Below are 18927 nucleotides of genomic sequence, written 5' to 3'. Positions count from 1 at the left end.
TTTACCTCAACTTGTACTTTTACTGAGTGTTCGGTTATAATTTTAAAGTTCTCGCTGCTTTGGTAACGTATTATCTCAGGATTCACTCTCCTCACGAACCGTCATCCTTTCAGGCCCCTTCAAGATGACTAGTTTGAAATTCTGCATATATTTAGCTGAGAGATGGTTGCAAAACATTCCACCTCAGGTGAGTCTGAGCTGAAGTGCCTCTTGCTGTTTTGCTGAAGTGGTGATTGCTAAGTATCTGTCTCATCAGTCTGGCCCCTCAGCCTGGCACCCACAGTTGCACATGATGGGTGTTTAAAGGTGTAAATAAAGCAGGGAGGGCCTGTGGTCGCTAAAGGGCAGAGTCTTTCTCCCTTGAGATTTTTACAGTTGGGCTCCCTTTCCGTTTTTCCAATGCTTTTAAAGGACGAATCGAGTGAAAAGGTCAAGGCCTTGCTAAAGAAGCTCAGCCTCCAGTTCCGGCTCTCGGGAACCGAAGCTGTGCTCATAGCCCACAAATTGAACAATCAGGAATATTTAAGAGTGGTAGGGAAGCCAGCACACCTCATCGTAAGCCTCTATGAACATCCCAGCATAAGCGAAAGACTTTGTACCACATCTGGCAAAGATTATCCTGGTGAGGAGGAGACGTCAGTTTTTGGTCCAGAAAAGTTGCTGTCTTGATGCCCAATTGTCTTAAGCCAAAAGCTTGAGTTTCACTTTTGTACAATTGTATCTTTCTTATCTTAGATATTCATGCAGCAGCTAAAGAAATTGCCGAAGTCAATGAAATTAATCTGGAAAAAATATGGGACATGTTGTTGGAGAAATGGTTGTGTCCCTCGACGGTGCCCGGTGAGGTGAGTGAGAGAGGTTTGTGCTTAGATAGGAGCTGAGTTTGTGTTCTACACAATACAACTCTGCAAAAAAGAACAGGCTTACCTCCCTCCCTCCCTCCCTCCGAGACAGCATATTTCCGTGTCCCTCAGCCTGCCCTTGCAGTTACCCTAGTGCCTCAGCCTGTCTCGTGCCGAGATCATAGGCCTGCACCACCACCCTGAGTCTGATCACTGTTAGCTGATGACTTTAATGAGGCAGTTTGTCTTTCCTTACTCTGGCTAGTCTACCCTTCAGCCCTGACTTCAGACACATCTCATATAAGAAGACTTTTTACTTTATTCATGTGGTTAACTTTTTATTTTGAGATAATTTAAAATGAAATAGTAACGTTTAAGATGGGTGGGGTGGAGACATCTTGGTGGAGACGTGGAAGGCGGAGAGGAGGTGTGGGGTGTGGAATAGTCTGAGGGGTGGACCGGAAGGGGAATAGAATCTGGAGTGTTAAAAAAAAATTTTAATTATAATTTTAAAAAAAGAACAGTGCAGGAGTATTCCTGTACACCCTTTACCCAACTTGTTAGGGTTTTTTTTTAGATTTTTAAAAAAATATTTATTTATTTTATGTATATGAGTACACTGTATATTCAGACACACCAGGAGAGGGTGTTGGATTTCATTACCGATGGTTGTGAGCCACCATGTGGTTGCTGGGATTTGAACTCAGGACCTCTGGAAGAGCAGCCAGTGCTCTTAACCACTGAGCCATCTCTCCATCCACAACTCGTTAGTTTTTAATATCTCTCCATATTTACTTCATTCTCTAACTTTTTACTCATTACTCTCCATTGGGGAATATATTAAATATGCCATATTCTTGACCTTCCAATGTTTAAGTGCATATCTTCTAAGAGTGGGGATTTGCTTAACTACTACCATTTTAATTTTAAAAATTAGAAAAATCTCAACAATTGGGAGGAAGAGCAGAAAGGTGATCGCAAGTTTAATGGCAGCCTTGTCTACCTAGTGAAGACCTTGCCTAAAGTACAAACAAATTAGAGAAGTAAACATTGTCCAGTGCTTCAGTCTATGACCCATCTTACGGCCTTTTTTTATTTTTTATTTTTTTTTTTTATTCGTATGTTTGTTTGCTTGCTTGTTTACACATGCTTTCTCTGTGTAGCCCTGGCTGTCCTGGAACTCACTATTTAGACCAGGCTGGCCTTGCACTCCCAGAGATTCATCTGCTCTGCCTTCCAAGCGCTGGGATTAAAGGTCTGCACCACCAAGCCCACCACCATACTCAGTGACACTGGCAGTGTTGGCTGTAAACTGTCTTTCTATGATAGAATTTGAATTTTAGCCAGGTGTTCCGATATATGACTTTAACCTCAGCACTCAGCAGACAAAGGCAGGCTGATTTCTGTGAACTGGAAGCTAGCCTGCTCTGCATAGTAAGTTCCAAGCAAAACCTTGCCTCAAAAATAAATAATCATAGAAATCAAATTTTTTGTTTTAGTATTATGCTGCATAAATGATGTTACTGTTCTTCCTTTTTGTAGTTAGCTAGGGAAATATTTTGAGACTACAGTATAAAGTTCTCTACAAACGCATCCTTTATCTTATCTATCCCCTCCCACATGTAAAAAACCACTGATGATTTTTTAGCATGTTTTAGTCATGGTGGCACATTAATAGTTTTGAAGGGTGCAGGCTGACTGCCTTTACAAAAAAATGTCATTTTGCTTTGCTCCCACTTTCTGCAGTTTAACCTAGGTAATGGGCTTTAGTCATGATGTATAGGTGATGTATAGGCCCTGTATAGGTGATGTGCTCTTCTCAGCAGAGCACAGCAGGCAGCACATAATGTTGATGTTTTTAGAAACAGTGAATCTCACATTTGTGGAAGGATTTAGCAATCTCAGTCCAGGTTTTTCAATAGTTTCTCCGAATTTTCAGGTAGAGCTTAAAAAGTAAAATTTATAATTCTGTTCTTACGTAGGATGATAATCTTGAAATGTATTTGTAAAAAATGGTATAACCATTATGAAATTAAGTATTTATATTTAATGAGTTGGTTCAATGTAGGCTGCTAATGTTACCCAAGCCAGTTTCAATTCCCAGTCGAAAACAAGTCTGCCGGAGCCTCCCAAGTAGCTGAGGTTAGCTATAGTTGGCAGCCAGTTTTTATTTGTTTTTGTTTTATTGTTCCAATTGATTGATTTTTGTGCTGAGTACTGAATTCATTGAATGCTAAGCCTGTTCTCTACTACTAAATTATATCCCTAGCCCTTGGCATTTAACTTGTTTTTTAATTGCATTCAAATTGCCTGTGCAAATTGGCTCTCTCCTACCATGTAGGAGAATGGGGAATAGGCTCAGGTCTTCAGGCTTGGCAGCAAGTGCTTTTACCTATGCGTCAACTCAGCACTGTTGGGTTTTAGTTAGTAGCTTTTATTTAGTATAATTCTTCACTTTATGTCATCATGTGCTGCTGTTGTTTTGACAATAGATTTTGAGTATCCCAGGCCAGACTCTTGATCACCATGTAGGTGAGGATGACCTAGAACTTACCTGTCTCCCAAGTGCTGGGATTAGAGGTGTGTGCTACCACATCTGGTCTGCACTATGCTGGGGTTTGAACCCAGTGGTCCATTCTGCTGTGCAAACACTCCCTGCCTGGGATCCACCACTAACCACTAGTCCAGTTCTACCAAGAGCAGTGACTGCTTCAGTGGAAACAGAATGTAAGCATGTATCTAAAACCAGTGTTTCTGTGTTCCAAGCTGTGCATAAACTCAGAGTAGTCAGCTGAAAGGGTCTGGCAACTAAGAACTATGCCTCACATCAAGGCTGGCAGGGTGCTTTCCGAGTCCTGGTTTACAAATGGTTTACAAGGACTCATTTAAACTCTCTGGAGTTGCTCAGTGACAGAAAACTTGGCTGGCATGTGGGACGCAGGTGACCCTGGGCACCTGGGAGACTAAGGCATGGCAGGAGCCAGCCCAGGTGACATAGTAAGATGGACTGGGATTGAGGTGTGCTCCATCATGCCAGGCTCCGTTTCTTTTAAACTAGCCGACGAATGTTAAGCTCCGTAAGCACTCAAATGTTTGTTTTGGTTACTTAGAATTGTACTTGTAGCCTAAGGGGTACTCAGAACGTATTTATCTCTGAGTAAGTAAGAGCCGACCCTTCATCTAAGAGAAGCATAAGTATTTAATCACATTTTATTATACTGTGTATATGAGTGTTTTGCTTGCATACATGTACATAGACCACATGTGTGCCTGATGCCTGCTAACGTCAACAGAAGGTGTTTGGTGCCCTGGAACTGGAGTTATAGGAGATTGTGAGCCACCATGTGGGTGTTTGGAATCAAACTCAGATCTGCAAGAGCAACAAGTGCTCTTAACTACTGAGCCAGTTCTCCAGTCCCGTAAACATAGTTTTGTAATTTGGGTTTTTGTCTGAAATACTACACTAAGATGACAGTTTGTGGTCACAACCTTCAGTTTTTAACTTTTATTAATCTCTGTTTTCAAAGAAAGCATCGGAGTTTTTTGAACTTGAAGAGGATGAAGTGCTGTGTAGGTACGAATTCCTTCATTGTACTGTCCTTGACACCCGGTAGGGATCAGAGAAGGGGCGGGAAGGGGAGAGAAGGGGAGGGAAGGGGTAGCCAACACTGTGGGTTGGAACCTCCTGTGAGTGTTCTCAGACTTCTGCAGCAGTGTGCCAAGCAAAGGAAACTCTTCTATCAGCCAGAACCATTGCCCCAGGGTGCTGTGTACGCTCCAGTTCTAGAGAATGGCATGGCTCAGATACAAGGCACTGCATCCTTTGTCTGAGACCCCGATCTACAGACTTGTGCTTGCCGTTAAATGTGCTCTTGGCTTCTATTGAGAAGTCTGTACCTAGGCTTGAGTCAGAAGGAATGTGGTAATCCCTTACTTGACTCCAGCATGCAAGGGGGTGTGGTGGCAAGCAGCCAGCTCTTTACCATTCTTGGCCTAAACCACAAGTAGCTGAGAGGCCTGGGAGGCCCTGTGGCTTCCTCTTCCCTAGAAATCAAATAGTGAAGACAGACTTGCGAAGCCTAGAACAAGAAAATAATTGTTCCTAGTTTTGAACAGTGGCCACCTTCGTACTCTCTGCCCTCCTTCGTTCTGGACCCCACCTCATGCTGCTGTTTGGAAATGGTGGATGTTTGAGAGGGGAAGTTGTTACTCTTACTTGCTTTTTTAGTCAGGGTCTAACTGTATGTGAGAGACCAACTCTACTCCATCTTGGGACTGGCCTCCATCTTAAAAGAAAAAGCCTGAGAACTTGACCTGCAGCTAAACCCAAGCTACACCCAAGTACCAGGAAGGACCCCATGGCTTGTCCATCCATGGTGCATACCCCAGAGTTACTCCCTAGCTACCTCCTAGCAACAGTCAATCAAAGACTAGTCTGATTGTTTCAGATGTACTTTCAGACCATTTGTGATTATTCATAAAACCCTGTTCCAACATAGGTAGTTATATTGATCTTAAACATGGGAATCTCCAGTGCTGAGATGACAGCCATGCAGAACCAAGCCAGGCTTCCCTCCCAGCCTCCCAGACATGGTTTCTCTTTGTAAACCAGGCCATCCTAGGACAGAGATCCGCCTGCCCATGTCTTCTGGGCACTGGAATTAAAAGCCTGTCCCACTATGGCAGGCCACTACAGCAGCCTTCTTGCTTAGACTTTTAAGGGTAGGCGCACCTTTCCAGCTTATATACAGTGCCTGCCTGGCCTATTTAACTGAACCAGTGATGTGGAAAGCCTTCAAAGCAATTCAAACAGTGACAGAAGAAATCTCAGAAGCACCGAGAGATCAGAACTTCTGTCTTTTCCACCCAAAGGCTCCCTCTCCCCCAGCTTGTTTGTCTAATCCCTCTGGGCCTTCCTATGAGTGGCCTGCCAGCCCTAGGGCTAGAATCTAAAAAGTATCACTTACAAGGTCCTCCTGAGTCCTGAGAAAGCAGGTTTCCCTTGTGCGACACTCACCGTGTCGTAAGCTGTGTTTGTGTCGGTTCCATCAGAAACACTGCAAGCAGGAGTGGCTGTGGGACAGAGGACTCTGGAGGCCAGCATTTGTCTATACATGATCCTCTTCAGCTGTGAGGGCAGCTCACAACCATCTGTAACTCCAGTTCCAGGGGATCTCTTGTCCTCTTCTGGCCTCTGCAGACACCAGGCACACACATGGTACACAGACACACAAGCCGGCAAAGCATGCATACACACAAAATAAATAAAATTTTAAAATAAGAGAGACTAAACCTCCTTTGAAAGGGAAAACAAAAGCGCCATTGGCCCATAATCTTCCTGGCTGACATCTCGGATGCTGTCATTTTACTGTGGGCAGAGACACAGCTCCACTGTATTGGAAATCTATCAAGTTTTAAAAATGACTTTCTTTCTTTTTTTTTTTTCCCTCCAGAGTTGTGTATCTCCTCCAGGCTCGTTCGATTGATTACAGCTCAAGAATGCTGTTTGTATTCGCCACCTCAACTACAAGTGTAAGCTCTACGTCAGAACCTACAGCCGTCTCTGCTTAACATTTTCCCGTGTATTTCTCACACTTGGTTTCATAAACACAATTCAGATAACACTCACTAACACATGTGTGGATTATGTTATCCGATAAGCGGGGATCTGTCCACACATGGTGTTGTTCATGATGATTAACCCCCTGATAGCCAGCACTCCTAATACCAGGTGACTATACAAACCAGCCCTGGGAAGTTCTGCTTGCCTCCATGGCCCTGTATGACCAGCTCTGGCCCTAATCCTAGTAGCCTCTCTACCCATGTGAAACTGCCGTCTCCAGGAGGGGACACACCAACTCTTGAGTCTTCGGGATTGTCCTACAGCAATCTGTTGGCCGTTTTGGTGTTGAGAAGGGTGCTTCTTTTTTTTTCTTTTTCTTTTTTTTTTTTTTGAGACTCAGTCTGGCTTAGACTGTGTTGCTTAAATTGATCTCAAACTCTTGGCAATCCTCCTGCTTCAGTCTCCTTAGTACGAAGATAGCAAATGTGAGCTATTGCGCCCACTGATATCTTGTGAAGCAGGTAGAGTAAGTAGAGGGGGAGGAACCACGGGGTACATGGTCCTTAGAAGGACGAGAGGAAAATCTGAGATACTGATACTGTCCCTATGTCAAAAAGAATACTAATGAATGCATCGTCATTAATTAGCCATGACATGTATTCAGAGGTGAATTCCTTGACATGATCTATACAGGAGTTGAGGAATTAAAAACAATTAAACTTTATTGACTACTATAAAAAACATTTCTAGGGGAAGCCTTCTTTGGTATCCAGTGCTGGCCGTGGCTGGGAGCAGCTGTGGGGGCGGGGTCACTGCCTTGATTCTGCCCAGTGTCACCCAGCAGTGCAAATACCAGTGTCGTGTCCAAGGCAAAGAGCAAAGGGGTCTCAGGAGTTCCTTCCAGGGGTCGAGTTGAGCTGCTCTGCTCTGTGCAGGTTAAGGGCAGAGATAACTGAGCTCAAGTGGGAAAGTAGCCATGGGAAAGGATAGTTATTACCTTCGTTGAAGTCAGTTGCTTGAGTGAGGCTGCAGGTGTACAGCTTGACCCTCCAAGCCTCTTGTTTTTGCAGACACTGGGCATGCACCAGTTAACGTTTGCCCACAGAGCACGGGCTCTCCAGTGTCTCCTCTATTTGGCAGACAAGGAAACAATAGAATCTCTCTTCAAAAAGCCCACTGAAGAAATGAAGTAAGTAGAACTTGATTTATTGTTTTAGAAGGAAACAGATTTTTGTCTGCTTATATCTGAACCATAACTTTTGAGGTCTTGATTGAATTACACGGATGCCTCTTAGGTGCTATAGAAATGCAGGCCCGTTATCTCGATTGTTGATGCGTAAGCAAAGGTGAAACAGGCCTATGAGAACATCTAACAACATTTAGAAGCTGACTGTGAAGATAACTGCAGCCTAAATGGACACGAAACAAGATAGCTCCCATACCCCAAAGTAGTTTTGGATTTAGATTTAAATGTGAGCCACAAGAATGATTCCAACAATACCTCTGTTTTCCAGATCCTATCTGAAATGTATAACGTTCCTGGCATCATTTGAGACATTGGATATTCCCATCACATATGAACTGTTCTGCAACAGTCCCAAAGAAGGCATGATTAAGGGCTTGTGGAAGAACCACAGCCACGAACCTATGGTATGTAGTCACCGGCCAGGGTGCTGCTGTCTTTACATATGCAGTGTGAGTCACTCAGTCATCCACCACCCCTCAGGTGCCCATAGACCCTTTACCCCCAGGAGGTCCAATGCCTTAGACCTTTCTGTAGGCTTGCAACCTGCTTTATGGAATGGTAAGGCAGTGTGGAAGGTCCTTTCCATTCTTCTTAGAATACATAGGCTTAAATGCTTGCAAGCAAGAAAGCACTTTCATACTCCCAAGGCCTGCCCAGAGGGAGGGGTGCCATTCTCTCGTGCCTAGTTGCCTTTGGGAGACTAGTCACGGATGCAGATGGAGCTGGGGCAGGTGTGAGGCCAACAGGCAAGCTAGGTTTGTTTTGTTTGTTTGTTTTTGTTTTAATTTAATTTAATTAGAAGCTGGAGACAGGGCATTAGACATTTATAGGTTATTGTGTTTTATAAAGATACTCTGCCTTTTCAAAAGGCTGGTTGGACTGACTTGCCAAGGTCTCAAAGCAATGTGATCTTATTGTTTTCTTGTTTGGTGTTTTGGCTTTTAGGCAGTCCGATTGGTGGTGGAGCTTTGCCTAGAATACAAAATCTACGACCTGCAGCTTTGGAATGGACTATTGCAGAAGCTTCTTGGCTTTGATATGGTAAGACTTGGGTCTTCCTGATGCACAACATCCTAACATACTCTAAGCTAGCACAGGCTATTGATTATATTGATGCAAACATCTGTTCCTGGGCTCCTGCCAGACTTAAGGACTATCAGAGAAAATCAAACTCAAAGGGCTGGGGAGCAGCTTGGGTGGCTGCTTAACTAGCATCATGAAGCCCTGGATTCCATACCCAGCATTCCAAAATCCAAACATGGGACCATCCTGTGCTACATGAGACCCTGTCTCAAAAAGAAAAAGAGGAGGAAAAGAAAAAATGACAATTGTTAGAAGTGGCTGTGTGCTGCAGTCCCACCACTACCGTGGTGGCCCAAGAAATTAAGGTGCCTGGGCTGTGGATGAGGCCCTATCTCAAGATGGTCTTTAAAAAACTCTCATATGCCATCCAGAGACTGCTCAACCTGGAGATCCAGCCCTTATACAGCCACCAAACCCTGACAATATTGCTGATCCAACAAGTGCACACTGACAGGAATCTGGTATAGCTGTCTCCTGAGAGGCTCTGCCAGATCATAACTAATACAGAGGCAGATGCCACAGCCAATCATTGGACTGAGAACTGGTCCCCAGTGGAGGAGTTAGGGAATTGAAGAAGGAGTTAGGATTGAAAAAGCTGAAAGCATTTGCAACCCCATAAGAACAGCAATACCAACCAACCAGAGCTCCCAGGGACTAAACCATTATCCAAAGAGTACACATGGATGAACCCATGGCTCCAACTGCATATGTAGCAGAGGATGGCCTTGTTGGGCATCAGTGGGAAGAGAAGCTCTTGGTCTTGCCAAGGCTCGATGCCCCAATGTAGGGGAATATCAGGGTAGGAGTGTGAGGGGGTACCCTCATAGAAGCAGGGGGAGGGGAAGGAGATAGGGGGGCTTATGGAAGGGAAACCGGGAAAGGGAGTAACATTTGAAATGTAAATAAAATATATCCAATTAAAAAAAAAAAGAAAAGATGTTTATATTAAAAATTTCTTTAAGTAAAAAAGTCATAAATTGCAATTTTGAACACCTAATGTTTATTTTTTTAAAGATTTATTTATTATATGTAAGTACACTGTAGCTGTCTTCAGACAAACCAGAAGAGAGCATCAGATCCATTACAGATGGTTGTGAGCCACCATGTGAGTGCTGGGATTTGGACTCAGGACCTCTGGAAGAGCAGCCAGTGCTCTTAACCACTGAGCCATCTCTTCAGCCCCGTGTTTATTTTAATATAATAAAGCAACTTTCTGATTTCAAAAAAAAAAAAAAAAACACCTAACATTTTGTGGTGCATATTGAAATTTAGTGCTTTGGTAGTCTTTAATTTTGAAATTTTCTTTCCTTTCACAGATTCCTTACCTAAGGAAAGTGTTATCCTGCATTTCTAGCATCCATTCGTTATGGCAGGTACGTGCTTTCCCTTTAAGGTGCATCTTACTATGTTCAATCTCGTGCTAGGTAGCTTACGAGTGCCCTGCGTTGAGCCATCAGCTTTTTCCTCAGTAAAGAGTGGAACAGATGGGTCGGTGTAGGATGGCGTTCGGCGGCCTTGGCTGCTGTTTTGCCACCGCCCAGGCTCCGCTTTCTGCGTTCTCCAGGCTGCCTGAGTCACTTGGCGCTACTCTAACATTTGTCACAGAGTTGTTTATTCCATTTACATGTTGGTTGGATGCTCCCCCCTCCCCCCACAGACCCTTCAGATCTTGAAAGTTGGGGTCATTCTCGGTTTTATCTTGTTCAGTCTCATGAGTTGTACACCTCATAGTCATTGTACAGAAGCACATCATTGAGGGGCAGGGCCCAGTGAGATGGCTCAGGGCGAGAGGCGCTTGCTTCCAGGCCTCACAACTTGAGTTCAAATCCTCGGTCCACTTGGTAGAAGGAGAGAAGCAACACCCACAAGTTGTCCTGTGACTGGTCATACACACTCCTTTGCACATGAACACACACATGTTTTTAAAAAGAAGTAGGGAAATTATTCTTAGTTTACTAGAACAGCATGAAAATATTTTTTTGGAAATATTTTAAGTAAAACAAAAATTCTCCCATTACACAAACATCAGGGTGTGTATGCATAAACGCATTTTGTGTTTTTAAAACACAATCTTTTAAGGCGCTGTTTTTCTTCAATTGTGTATGTGTGTCTGGATGCATGCACATGAATGTTACGCCCGAGAAGGCCGGAACAGGGCATTAGATCCCCTGAAACTAGTTAAAGGCTGTGTGAACCGCCTCACGTGGGTGCTGGGCACTGAGCTCTCGTCAGAGTTATTGCTCTGGCTTTAAAGGTGCTGTTCCCATGTGTCAGGCTACCTGGGGGATTGTTTAGTGTCAGGACACAAGGATCTGTCATGGTTTACTAAGGTAGCGTTCATCTTCAAAGGTAGGTATGTCACTACGTGGCTTTTACTATGTTTATGGACCTAGATAACCATCACTATTAGCTAATATTTGACTGTTTTCCTCACTTCAGAACGAAACCTCCAAGCTGGGGCTGAGACTTGGGGTAGCATATATGGGGCCAGTCCCAGAACTGCCAGAAGAAAGTGATCCCCCAGGTCTGGCAGCCATCTCCCTTTTTGTCTAGCCCCCAGCGACTCCTCGTCTTTGCATTATTTTAGACACTCCACATCAAATGGCTTGCATAATGAGCTCCCGTGCCTGCCTGTAACCTAACACTACATTGTAGCATTTTCATTCTTCATTTCTTCTATCACCTGTGATAATAATGGACCCTTGATTTCCTTGCACTAGGATTCCACCACCTGCAGGCGCTGTAACTTTTGCTCCAGTCCCATACATGAAAAGGCATGCTATTTGAGTGCAACATACCCACTTCCTTCTATAAGTTTATTTCATTTTTCTTACATTTTTATATAATTAGTGAGGGTGGGTGTGGGGGGATGTGTGTGTGTTTGTGGGCACACGTGTGCCACATTGTGTGGGTAGCAGTCAGGCAACAACTTGTGGGAGTCAGTTCTCACTTTCTACCACACAGGTCCCTGGGCTCAAGCTCAGCCCAGATCATCTCGCTGGGCCGCAGGCACTGTTATCCACTGAGCCAGCTGGCCAGTGTATTTTACATCAACTCTAGATTACTCATAACACCTAACACTATGGCTGTATAAATAGTCATACAGCATCATGTAGGAATCATGCTCAATACAGGCATGTGATGTTCTGTGACTGAAACAGTCTCCAGTATCCTAGACAGGATTCTTCAGTGCCCATATTTCCACAGATTCCCTACTTCAGCAAAGCCTGGCAGCGTGTGATCCAGATCCCTCTGCTCTCGGGTAAGCGTCCAGCCTCTGAACACTGACAGTAGCAATTTGGGGTTGTTCTGTGTTACGGCAGGATTTTGTGCTGCAGCCCAGGCTAGCTTTAAACAGCTTCAGCCTCCTGAGGGCTGGGATTACAGGTTGAGCCTCCATGCCTGGCTGACAATAGCATTGATGTTTGATGTTCTCATGTGTTTGTCACCTTTTCTCTTCAGCTTCCTGTCCTTTAAGACCCAGTCAGTTAGCCGACTGTTGCGAGAGTCTTGTCGCCATCCTTGAGTAAGTAGATGTGTGCTCTCTTACCAAGAAAGTAAGACTGGATGCTTTGACATTCCTTTCCAGTGGGTATCTCTGAACGGAGCGACTGTGTATCCATGGTTACTTCCTAGGTGCCAGTCATGGCCTGTTTACCACCATTTCTTATGTTGTTGTTTGACGTAGGATCTCGTTATAGTCCTGGCTGACCTTGAACTTGCCGTGTACTGAGACTCTTGATCCTCCTGCCTCCACTTCTGGGGAGCTGGGATTACACACATAGCTTCAGAAACTCTTGGTTTTATTTTGTTTTAATAAAAGGTCTCACATAGCATAAGCAGGCCTCAGAACCTGTATGCTTTAGTTCTTTTAATTCTTTACCCTGGGGGCTGCAGAGATGGCTCAGCGGTTAAGAACACTGACTGCTCTTCCAGAGGTCTGGGTTCAGTTCCCAATAACCACATGGTGGCTCACAGCCATCTGTAATGGGATCCCATGTCTTTTGGTGTGTCTGAAGAGAGCAGTAGTGTGCTCATATGCATAAAATAAATAAATCTTTTTAAAAAATTCTTTACCTTTAATTCTTCCTGCCTCCAGCTCTCAGGTGCTAGTATTACAGGCTTGTGCCGTCGGTTCTACGTAGTACTTTGTGCATTCTAGGCAGTGCGCTGGGCCAACAGCTTCATTGCCAGCAGAAACAGTTCTGAAGTCTCAGACTTTATATATATATATATTAATATATATATAATTACATATTAAGTATATATATATTTATATATATATTTGTACTTATTTTATGTATGAGTACACTGTAGCTATCTCTAGACACACCAGAAGAGGGCATCTGATCCCATTACAGATGGCTGTGAGCCACTATGTGCATGCTAGGAATTGAACTCAGGACCTCTGGGAGAGCAGTCAGTGCTCTTAGCCACTGAGCCATCTTTCCAGCCCTATGTACCATTCTTGAGTAGATGAGTTAATCACTTGGTGCCTGTCACAGCCCTTGTATCCTAAGTAAACCTTCTTGTTACTATCACTGATATTTTACTGTGCCTCATTTATAGATTAAACCTTATAACAAATGTGTATACATCAGGAAATAGGTTTGGGGAGAACCCACAGTTACAGGTGTCCAATTGAAGAAGGGAATAGAATCCCTACAGATAAGAAAAGGGACCTCTGTTACTCCTTTTCTTACAGAGGTTAAACTATCATTTACTTTCATTAAATGCACCTATTATTTTTGCAATGCCTAGTTTCCACATGTACTGGAAAGTTCTAGGTTTCCTCAGAAGCTAATGTTGGCTGCGCTCTGAGATTGGTGCCCGACAGAAGTGTAAGTTTGGGTGCCTCTTCTTGCTAAGTCCTGTAGTATTGTCACGTGGATCCTGGGCATCTAGGAATTTTGCCTGTTTGTTTCTGTTGCTCTAGCACCACCCCAAAACAGGGTTTCTCTGTAGTCTTGGCTGTCCTAGAACTCGATCTGTAAACCAGGCTGTCTTCAAACTCAGAATTCCTTCTGCCTTTGCCTCCAAGTGTGGGATGAAAAGTGTGTGCCACCATACCCCTCTTGAGCATCTAAAAATGTATTTTAATGCATCTGCAGGTGTCTAGACAGAGTCCTCATGGCAGACTGCAGTCTGTATCCTAGAGGAAGATTATTTTTTTCTATGTGGAATGCTCTCAAAGGCTCTTTTCTTATTAGTAAGACTGGGCTGCGTACCAGCCCATAGGCATTTAAAGTAATTGGCAGTGGAGGGGAAACGTCTGTGGAAATGGAGAAAGGCTAATGTGGTCTTGTAAGTCTGCCAAGCCATTAACTAATCACTGCACCTCTCGAAGATGTCCAGTTTCAGATGACCTCGACATGATGGGAGTCGCCAAGCAGTATGTTCAGTTAGAGCTTCCTGCCTTTGCACTGACCTGTCTGACGCTCATGCCCCACTCTGAAAAACGACACCAGCAGATCAAGGTATCTTGTTCTTCTCAGGGTGCCAGGACATACTGCATGCCCCTCAGAAGAGCTCATTGTCTTTCACCAAACCCATAAAGTGTGGAAACTCAGTGCGGGTGAGGCAGGTATTATGGGGAGAAACAAGTTTGATTGAAATGCACCTCAGGGATAGCTTAACATGAGTTTGGCCATTCTTCTGTTATCTGTGAGAAACTGATTTTCTTGGCAGAGCAAAGTGAACAGAGAAAAATGGTGTTTTAGCAGGCTGTTCTCATCTTTAATCCCAGCATTCAGGGGGCAGAGGCTGCTGCATCTCCAGCCCAGCCAGGGTTGCATTAGACCTTTCTTTTCTCACCAAAAAGAAAAGAACGGGTATGGGGGTGGGGGGAGTGACCAGGATGTAAAGTGAATTTTTAAAAAAAAAAGAAAGTAGAGCAAGCAGTCTCTTAAACCATTGTAGGCTGGATAGGACCAGAGGGGTGGTAAGATAGAGGCTGTTGTAGGCCTCTGGCTAAAGCTAATCCGATTGAGCAAGGAAGACCCCTCCCAAGGAGGCTGGTTTGTTTTGTTTTGGCTTTTTTTTTCTTCTTTTTTTAGTTTTTTGAGACAGGGTTTCTCTGTCCTGGAGTACACTCTGTAGAGTAGGCGGGGGCTGGAGAGATGGCTCAGTGGTTAAGAGCATTGACTGCTCTTCCAGAGGACCAGGGTTCAATTCCCAGCACCCACGTGGTAACTGTAGCCCAGGCTGGTGTTGAACTCAGAAATCCCCCTGCCTCTGCTTCCTGCATACTAGGATTAAAGATGTGTGCCACCACTGCTCTGCTTAAGACAGAACTTTAAAAGCAGCTTAATTCTTAGGACAAATGCTTCTGAGCTGTGGCTATTTGTCTCCGCAGGTGGGCAGGGCAGCAGTGGTCTGAATAAACACACACTTGCCATTTCTCCTGTCTCATTTGCTGCCCAACCACCTGCGCTCCTCTATAACTTTCTCGATTACTCAAAATCTCACTACTTTTCAACTTCAGGATTTAAATAAATCTTGTCACAACAGATAAAACCTGATAAACAGCTTCACCTTTTGTATAAGTTGTATAATATAAACGCCTTTTTTCTCCTCTGTGTAAATTTATTTTGTCAATAGAAATATATTAGAAATGAAAACATCTTTTTTTAAAAATTTTTAATAGAACTGATGAACTTTTAGTTTAAGAAAAAGTGTATGTGGAAATGACTCCAAAGGGAGTCACACAGCCCCAGTGACCCCCACTCTCCTTCCTTTGGTCTGGTTTTGTCTGTCCTTCCTCTCTCCCACCCCCACAACTACCCTTCTTTCTAGAGACCAAGGGCTCATGAACTAGGCTGGCCTTAAATTCACTGTGTAGCCAAGGACAGCCTTCCTCCTTCTCAGTGCTGTAACTACGGCTGCACTCCAGGGTGCCCAGTTCTTAAGTCTGAGGCTGGAACATGGGGCTTGGCACATGCTGGGCAAATGCTCTACCAAGTGGGTTCGTGCCCAGCTCCCAATTTTAAAAACCCTTAAAGAATTTTTAAAAGCCTCCCAGATTAAACCGCAGAGCAATTACTGCAGTGCTTTTTAAATTATGTGTTAATTTTTTTCCCCTAGAATTTTCTGAATTCATGTGACGCTCAGACCATTTTGCAGCAGTTAGAGGAACATATGAACACTGGCCAGCTAGCAGGGCTTTCACATCAGGTAAGGACAATTCCACTCCAGTTCTGCTCTGTCTGGTCACAGAAGGTAATTCTCATCCCCCAAATAGTATTCCTTCACTCTTAACTAAAAGTTTAGTTTTTTTAATAGTCAGGTACCTGGCTGGGGATGTGACTTAGTGGTAGAGCACTTGCCTAACGTACCCAAGGACCTGGACTCAGTCTTGTTTACTGTTGTGCCCACTGGAGAATTGTATCCATAAATACTGGTAATTAGATCCTCTTCCTCATTAAAAATAAAACCCAAGTGCATAACAGCAGTAGGTTTCTATTTGTGTGCTGTGCTAGCCACGCCTGCCTTGCAGAGGCTTAATCCCAGAGCTCCAACAATTCTGATTGTCAGAAACTTGTGTTTGACAAAGGATTTAGGATTAAACCCGTTTTTAATATAATGATAACTGCCATTCCTTAGATTAGAAGCCTGGTTCTGAATCATGTCGTAAATAAGAAGGAATTTGGGATTTTGGCAAAGACAAAATATTTTCAGTTGTTGAAATGGCACGTGATAAACACCGACAACATCACTGAATTGGTAAACTATTTGGCAAATGACTTCAGGTGAGTTAATATGGGGAGAACCTCAATTTACTGTAGTTTCCTTCAAATGCCCTTGATTCTGGAGAGAGACGGCCGTCAGAAAGCTGTGTGGTCAAGCTGCCTATTAAGCCGTAGCATTCCTACACATTTCCCGGAGTTCAGGTTCCTGTAGCTTGGAACCTTGGGACATGAATCTGTCATCTGGTAATTAAAGGGGCTGCCTGGATCCTCAAAATAGGTGTCTCATAGTCCGGCTCTGAACCTTAAATTACAACTTGATTCCATAGATGCTTGCTTAGAGCATTGCTGCTGTTATGTAACACGTGGTTCTTGCTAAGCTTGGTTATGACTTTGTACACTCACAAGAGACAGTGAGCTACTTGAGCTGGAGCCAAGATTGCATATGGGAAATAAAAAGAAATAAGTGTAGTCAGAGGCAGTGGCTGTGGCTTAGTCCTCTGGCTGGTCACTCCAGGGTGCCCTGTCCCCTCCACCCACCGTTATTCTAGCTAGCTGTTTGTTTATCCTCAGACCCAGTCATGAGTACATTGTCTTTTATGAGTGAGTGATAATTTTAGTTACAGTTGATCCATGTAATAGACTTTATCTATGTGAAGAATACAGCTTGTATGTTTTGACATTGGCCTACACTGTTGAGGCCATCACCACAAGAATCTTCGGTAAGGGTCTCACACTTGCTTTGTCCTTTCTGGTTCCACAGTTTAGATGAAGCATCATCTTTGATAACTGAGTATTCAAAGCATTGTGGGAAGCCTGTGCCAGCAGATGCAGCTCCCTGTGAGATCCTGAAGGTAAGCCAGCTCATAACTGCTTTAGGTCAAATCTGAGACCTTTCATATACTTTTAAATTAAGTTAAATATTCGTGTGTGTGTGTGTGTGTACACCTGTGCACAATTAGAGGACAGTCTTTCCACTGTGGATTCTGGGGATCACATTCAGATTGTCAGGCTTGGGATTAAAGGGGCGTGCCAGTATAGCCAGCATCATTATCTACTACTGTGAGCACATAGTTTCTGTGCTCACTTTGACTCACTGACACCAGCACCCCCATAAGCATGAGCAATAAGTTAGTTGTACTAGGATAGTGGAACAGTCATGATATCACTTCAGCCCACAGGCTAAGTGACCTGCCTGAGTCACTTGCCGCCTAATGGCCCAGCTGTGACTGGAACCCCTGGGCCTCTTGCATGCCACAGTGCACCTGTGTTTGGTTAGCGTCCATAAGTCCATAAAGAACTCTCTGTGCTCGGGTCAGTCAGCTGTGCTCTGTGACTGTTGGTTAGACATTGTTGTGACTTGTTTGGCTCCATTTCGAAGATTGCAGCCCACAGCTACTGGCTCCTCAGCCTGTGACAAGACAGAATGACATCACCAAGCTGCTAGTCTCAAGACAGAAAGAGTCAGATAGGGAGCATCAGGGGTGGGAAATACAGTTATAGCCTTAGTTAAGTGGAGTCCTCTAACCCAGCCAAGCTCTGGATATACCACCTCCCACTGGTGCCATTAAACTGACGTGCAGTCACTGTTGAGTAGTGCCACCAGGTGGAGATTGGTGACACCATGCTGACACCGTAACAACACAGAATTAAGTTTTTTTTTTTTTTTTAATGGAGAATATTGAGACAACTTTGTAACCCTTAAAGTTTGTTTCTCTCCAGTTGTACCTGTCACACTTGAGGTTCTTTTATATGTGTATTTCAACCCTGTGGCTGAGCCTTATGCTGTTTTAAAAATTGAAGCGGAGCTGGGAAGATGGCTTAGCAGGGAAGAGCAGCTGCTGCCGGGCCTGATTATGTGACCTTGATCCCCAAGACCCACGGGGAGAGGTGTTCACAAGGCTGTCCTACAGTTCATGAGCATGTGCACACACACACACACACACACACACACACACACACACACACACACACACTGTGACTGTAATGATGGTGACAGTGGAGCTGATGCTGATGAGTTATGCTTCTGTTTTCTCCCGATTTAGACATTTCTTGGCGGATCATAGTCAAACAGACAAGTTTTCAAAACCAAGAGGAAGTTGTTTGGAGCCTGCCGCTAATTAATCATATTTATTGCAGCTTACAAATTGTGCAATCTGTATTTCGTTATCCTGCAAGGGATAAATAAAACTTCAATATTGACATAGCTGACCTGAGTACCTCACGTGGTGGGTTAGTAACTATCTCAGTGCTGGTTTCTTGTGTAATTCTTAGGGCTTTTCTTTTGGAGCTCTTGGTGGTTTTGGGGGGTGGGGGAGATTGTTTGGGTTTTGGTTGATTGGTTGATTGGTTGGTTGGTTTGAGACAGGATTTTCTATGTAGCCCCAGTAGTACTGGAACTTTCTCTGTAGAACAGGCTGGTCTTGAACTCAGATATCTCCTTGCCTCTGCCTCCAGAGTGCTGGGATTAAAAGCATGCACCACCACTGCCTGGCCCCTCATGTAATT

The 18927-nt window shown here is 44.0% G+C and overlaps 1 protein-coding gene across 1 annotated transcript in view; it reads left to right on the top strand.

Annotated features, from left to right (window-relative positions):
• Window positions 1-18586, top strand: part of KNTC1 (kinetochore associated 1) — a gene marked incomplete at its 5' end in the record, with an annotated part of 62723 nt that extends 44137 nt beyond the window's left edge. Inside the window, 16 exons of the mRNA XM_080941282.1 lie at window positions 114-187; window positions 412-622; window positions 736-845; window positions 4370-4416; window positions 6296-6374; window positions 7476-7594; window positions 7920-8055; window positions 8597-8692; window positions 10051-10107; window positions 11942-11996; window positions 12197-12260; window positions 14082-14211; window positions 15818-15907; window positions 16337-16482; window positions 17183-17273; window positions 18465-18586. Coding sequence (XP_080797408.1) covers window positions 114-187; window positions 412-622; window positions 736-845; window positions 4370-4416; window positions 6296-6374; window positions 7476-7594; window positions 7920-8055; window positions 8597-8692; window positions 10051-10107; window positions 11942-11996; window positions 12197-12260; window positions 14082-14211; window positions 15818-15907; window positions 16337-16482; window positions 17183-17273; window positions 18465-18485 — 1526 coding nt within the window. The 3' untranslated portion in view covers window positions 18486-18586. The remainder of the gene's footprint in view (window positions 1-113; window positions 188-411; window positions 623-735; window positions 846-4369; window positions 4417-6295; window positions 6375-7475; window positions 7595-7919; window positions 8056-8596; window positions 8693-10050; window positions 10108-11941; window positions 11997-12196; window positions 12261-14081; window positions 14212-15817; window positions 15908-16336; window positions 16483-17182; window positions 17274-18464) is intronic.
• Window positions 18587-18927: the final 341 nt, after the last annotated feature.

The sequence above is a fragment of the Micromys minutus genome (assembly GCF_963924665.1).
Source record: "Micromys minutus genome assembly, chromosome: 29".
Lineage (NCBI taxonomy): Eukaryota > Metazoa > Chordata > Mammalia > Rodentia > Muridae > Micromys > Micromys minutus.
Note: the sequence above shows the minus strand (reverse complement) of the source record. Positions and strands in the feature narration are given on the sequence as shown.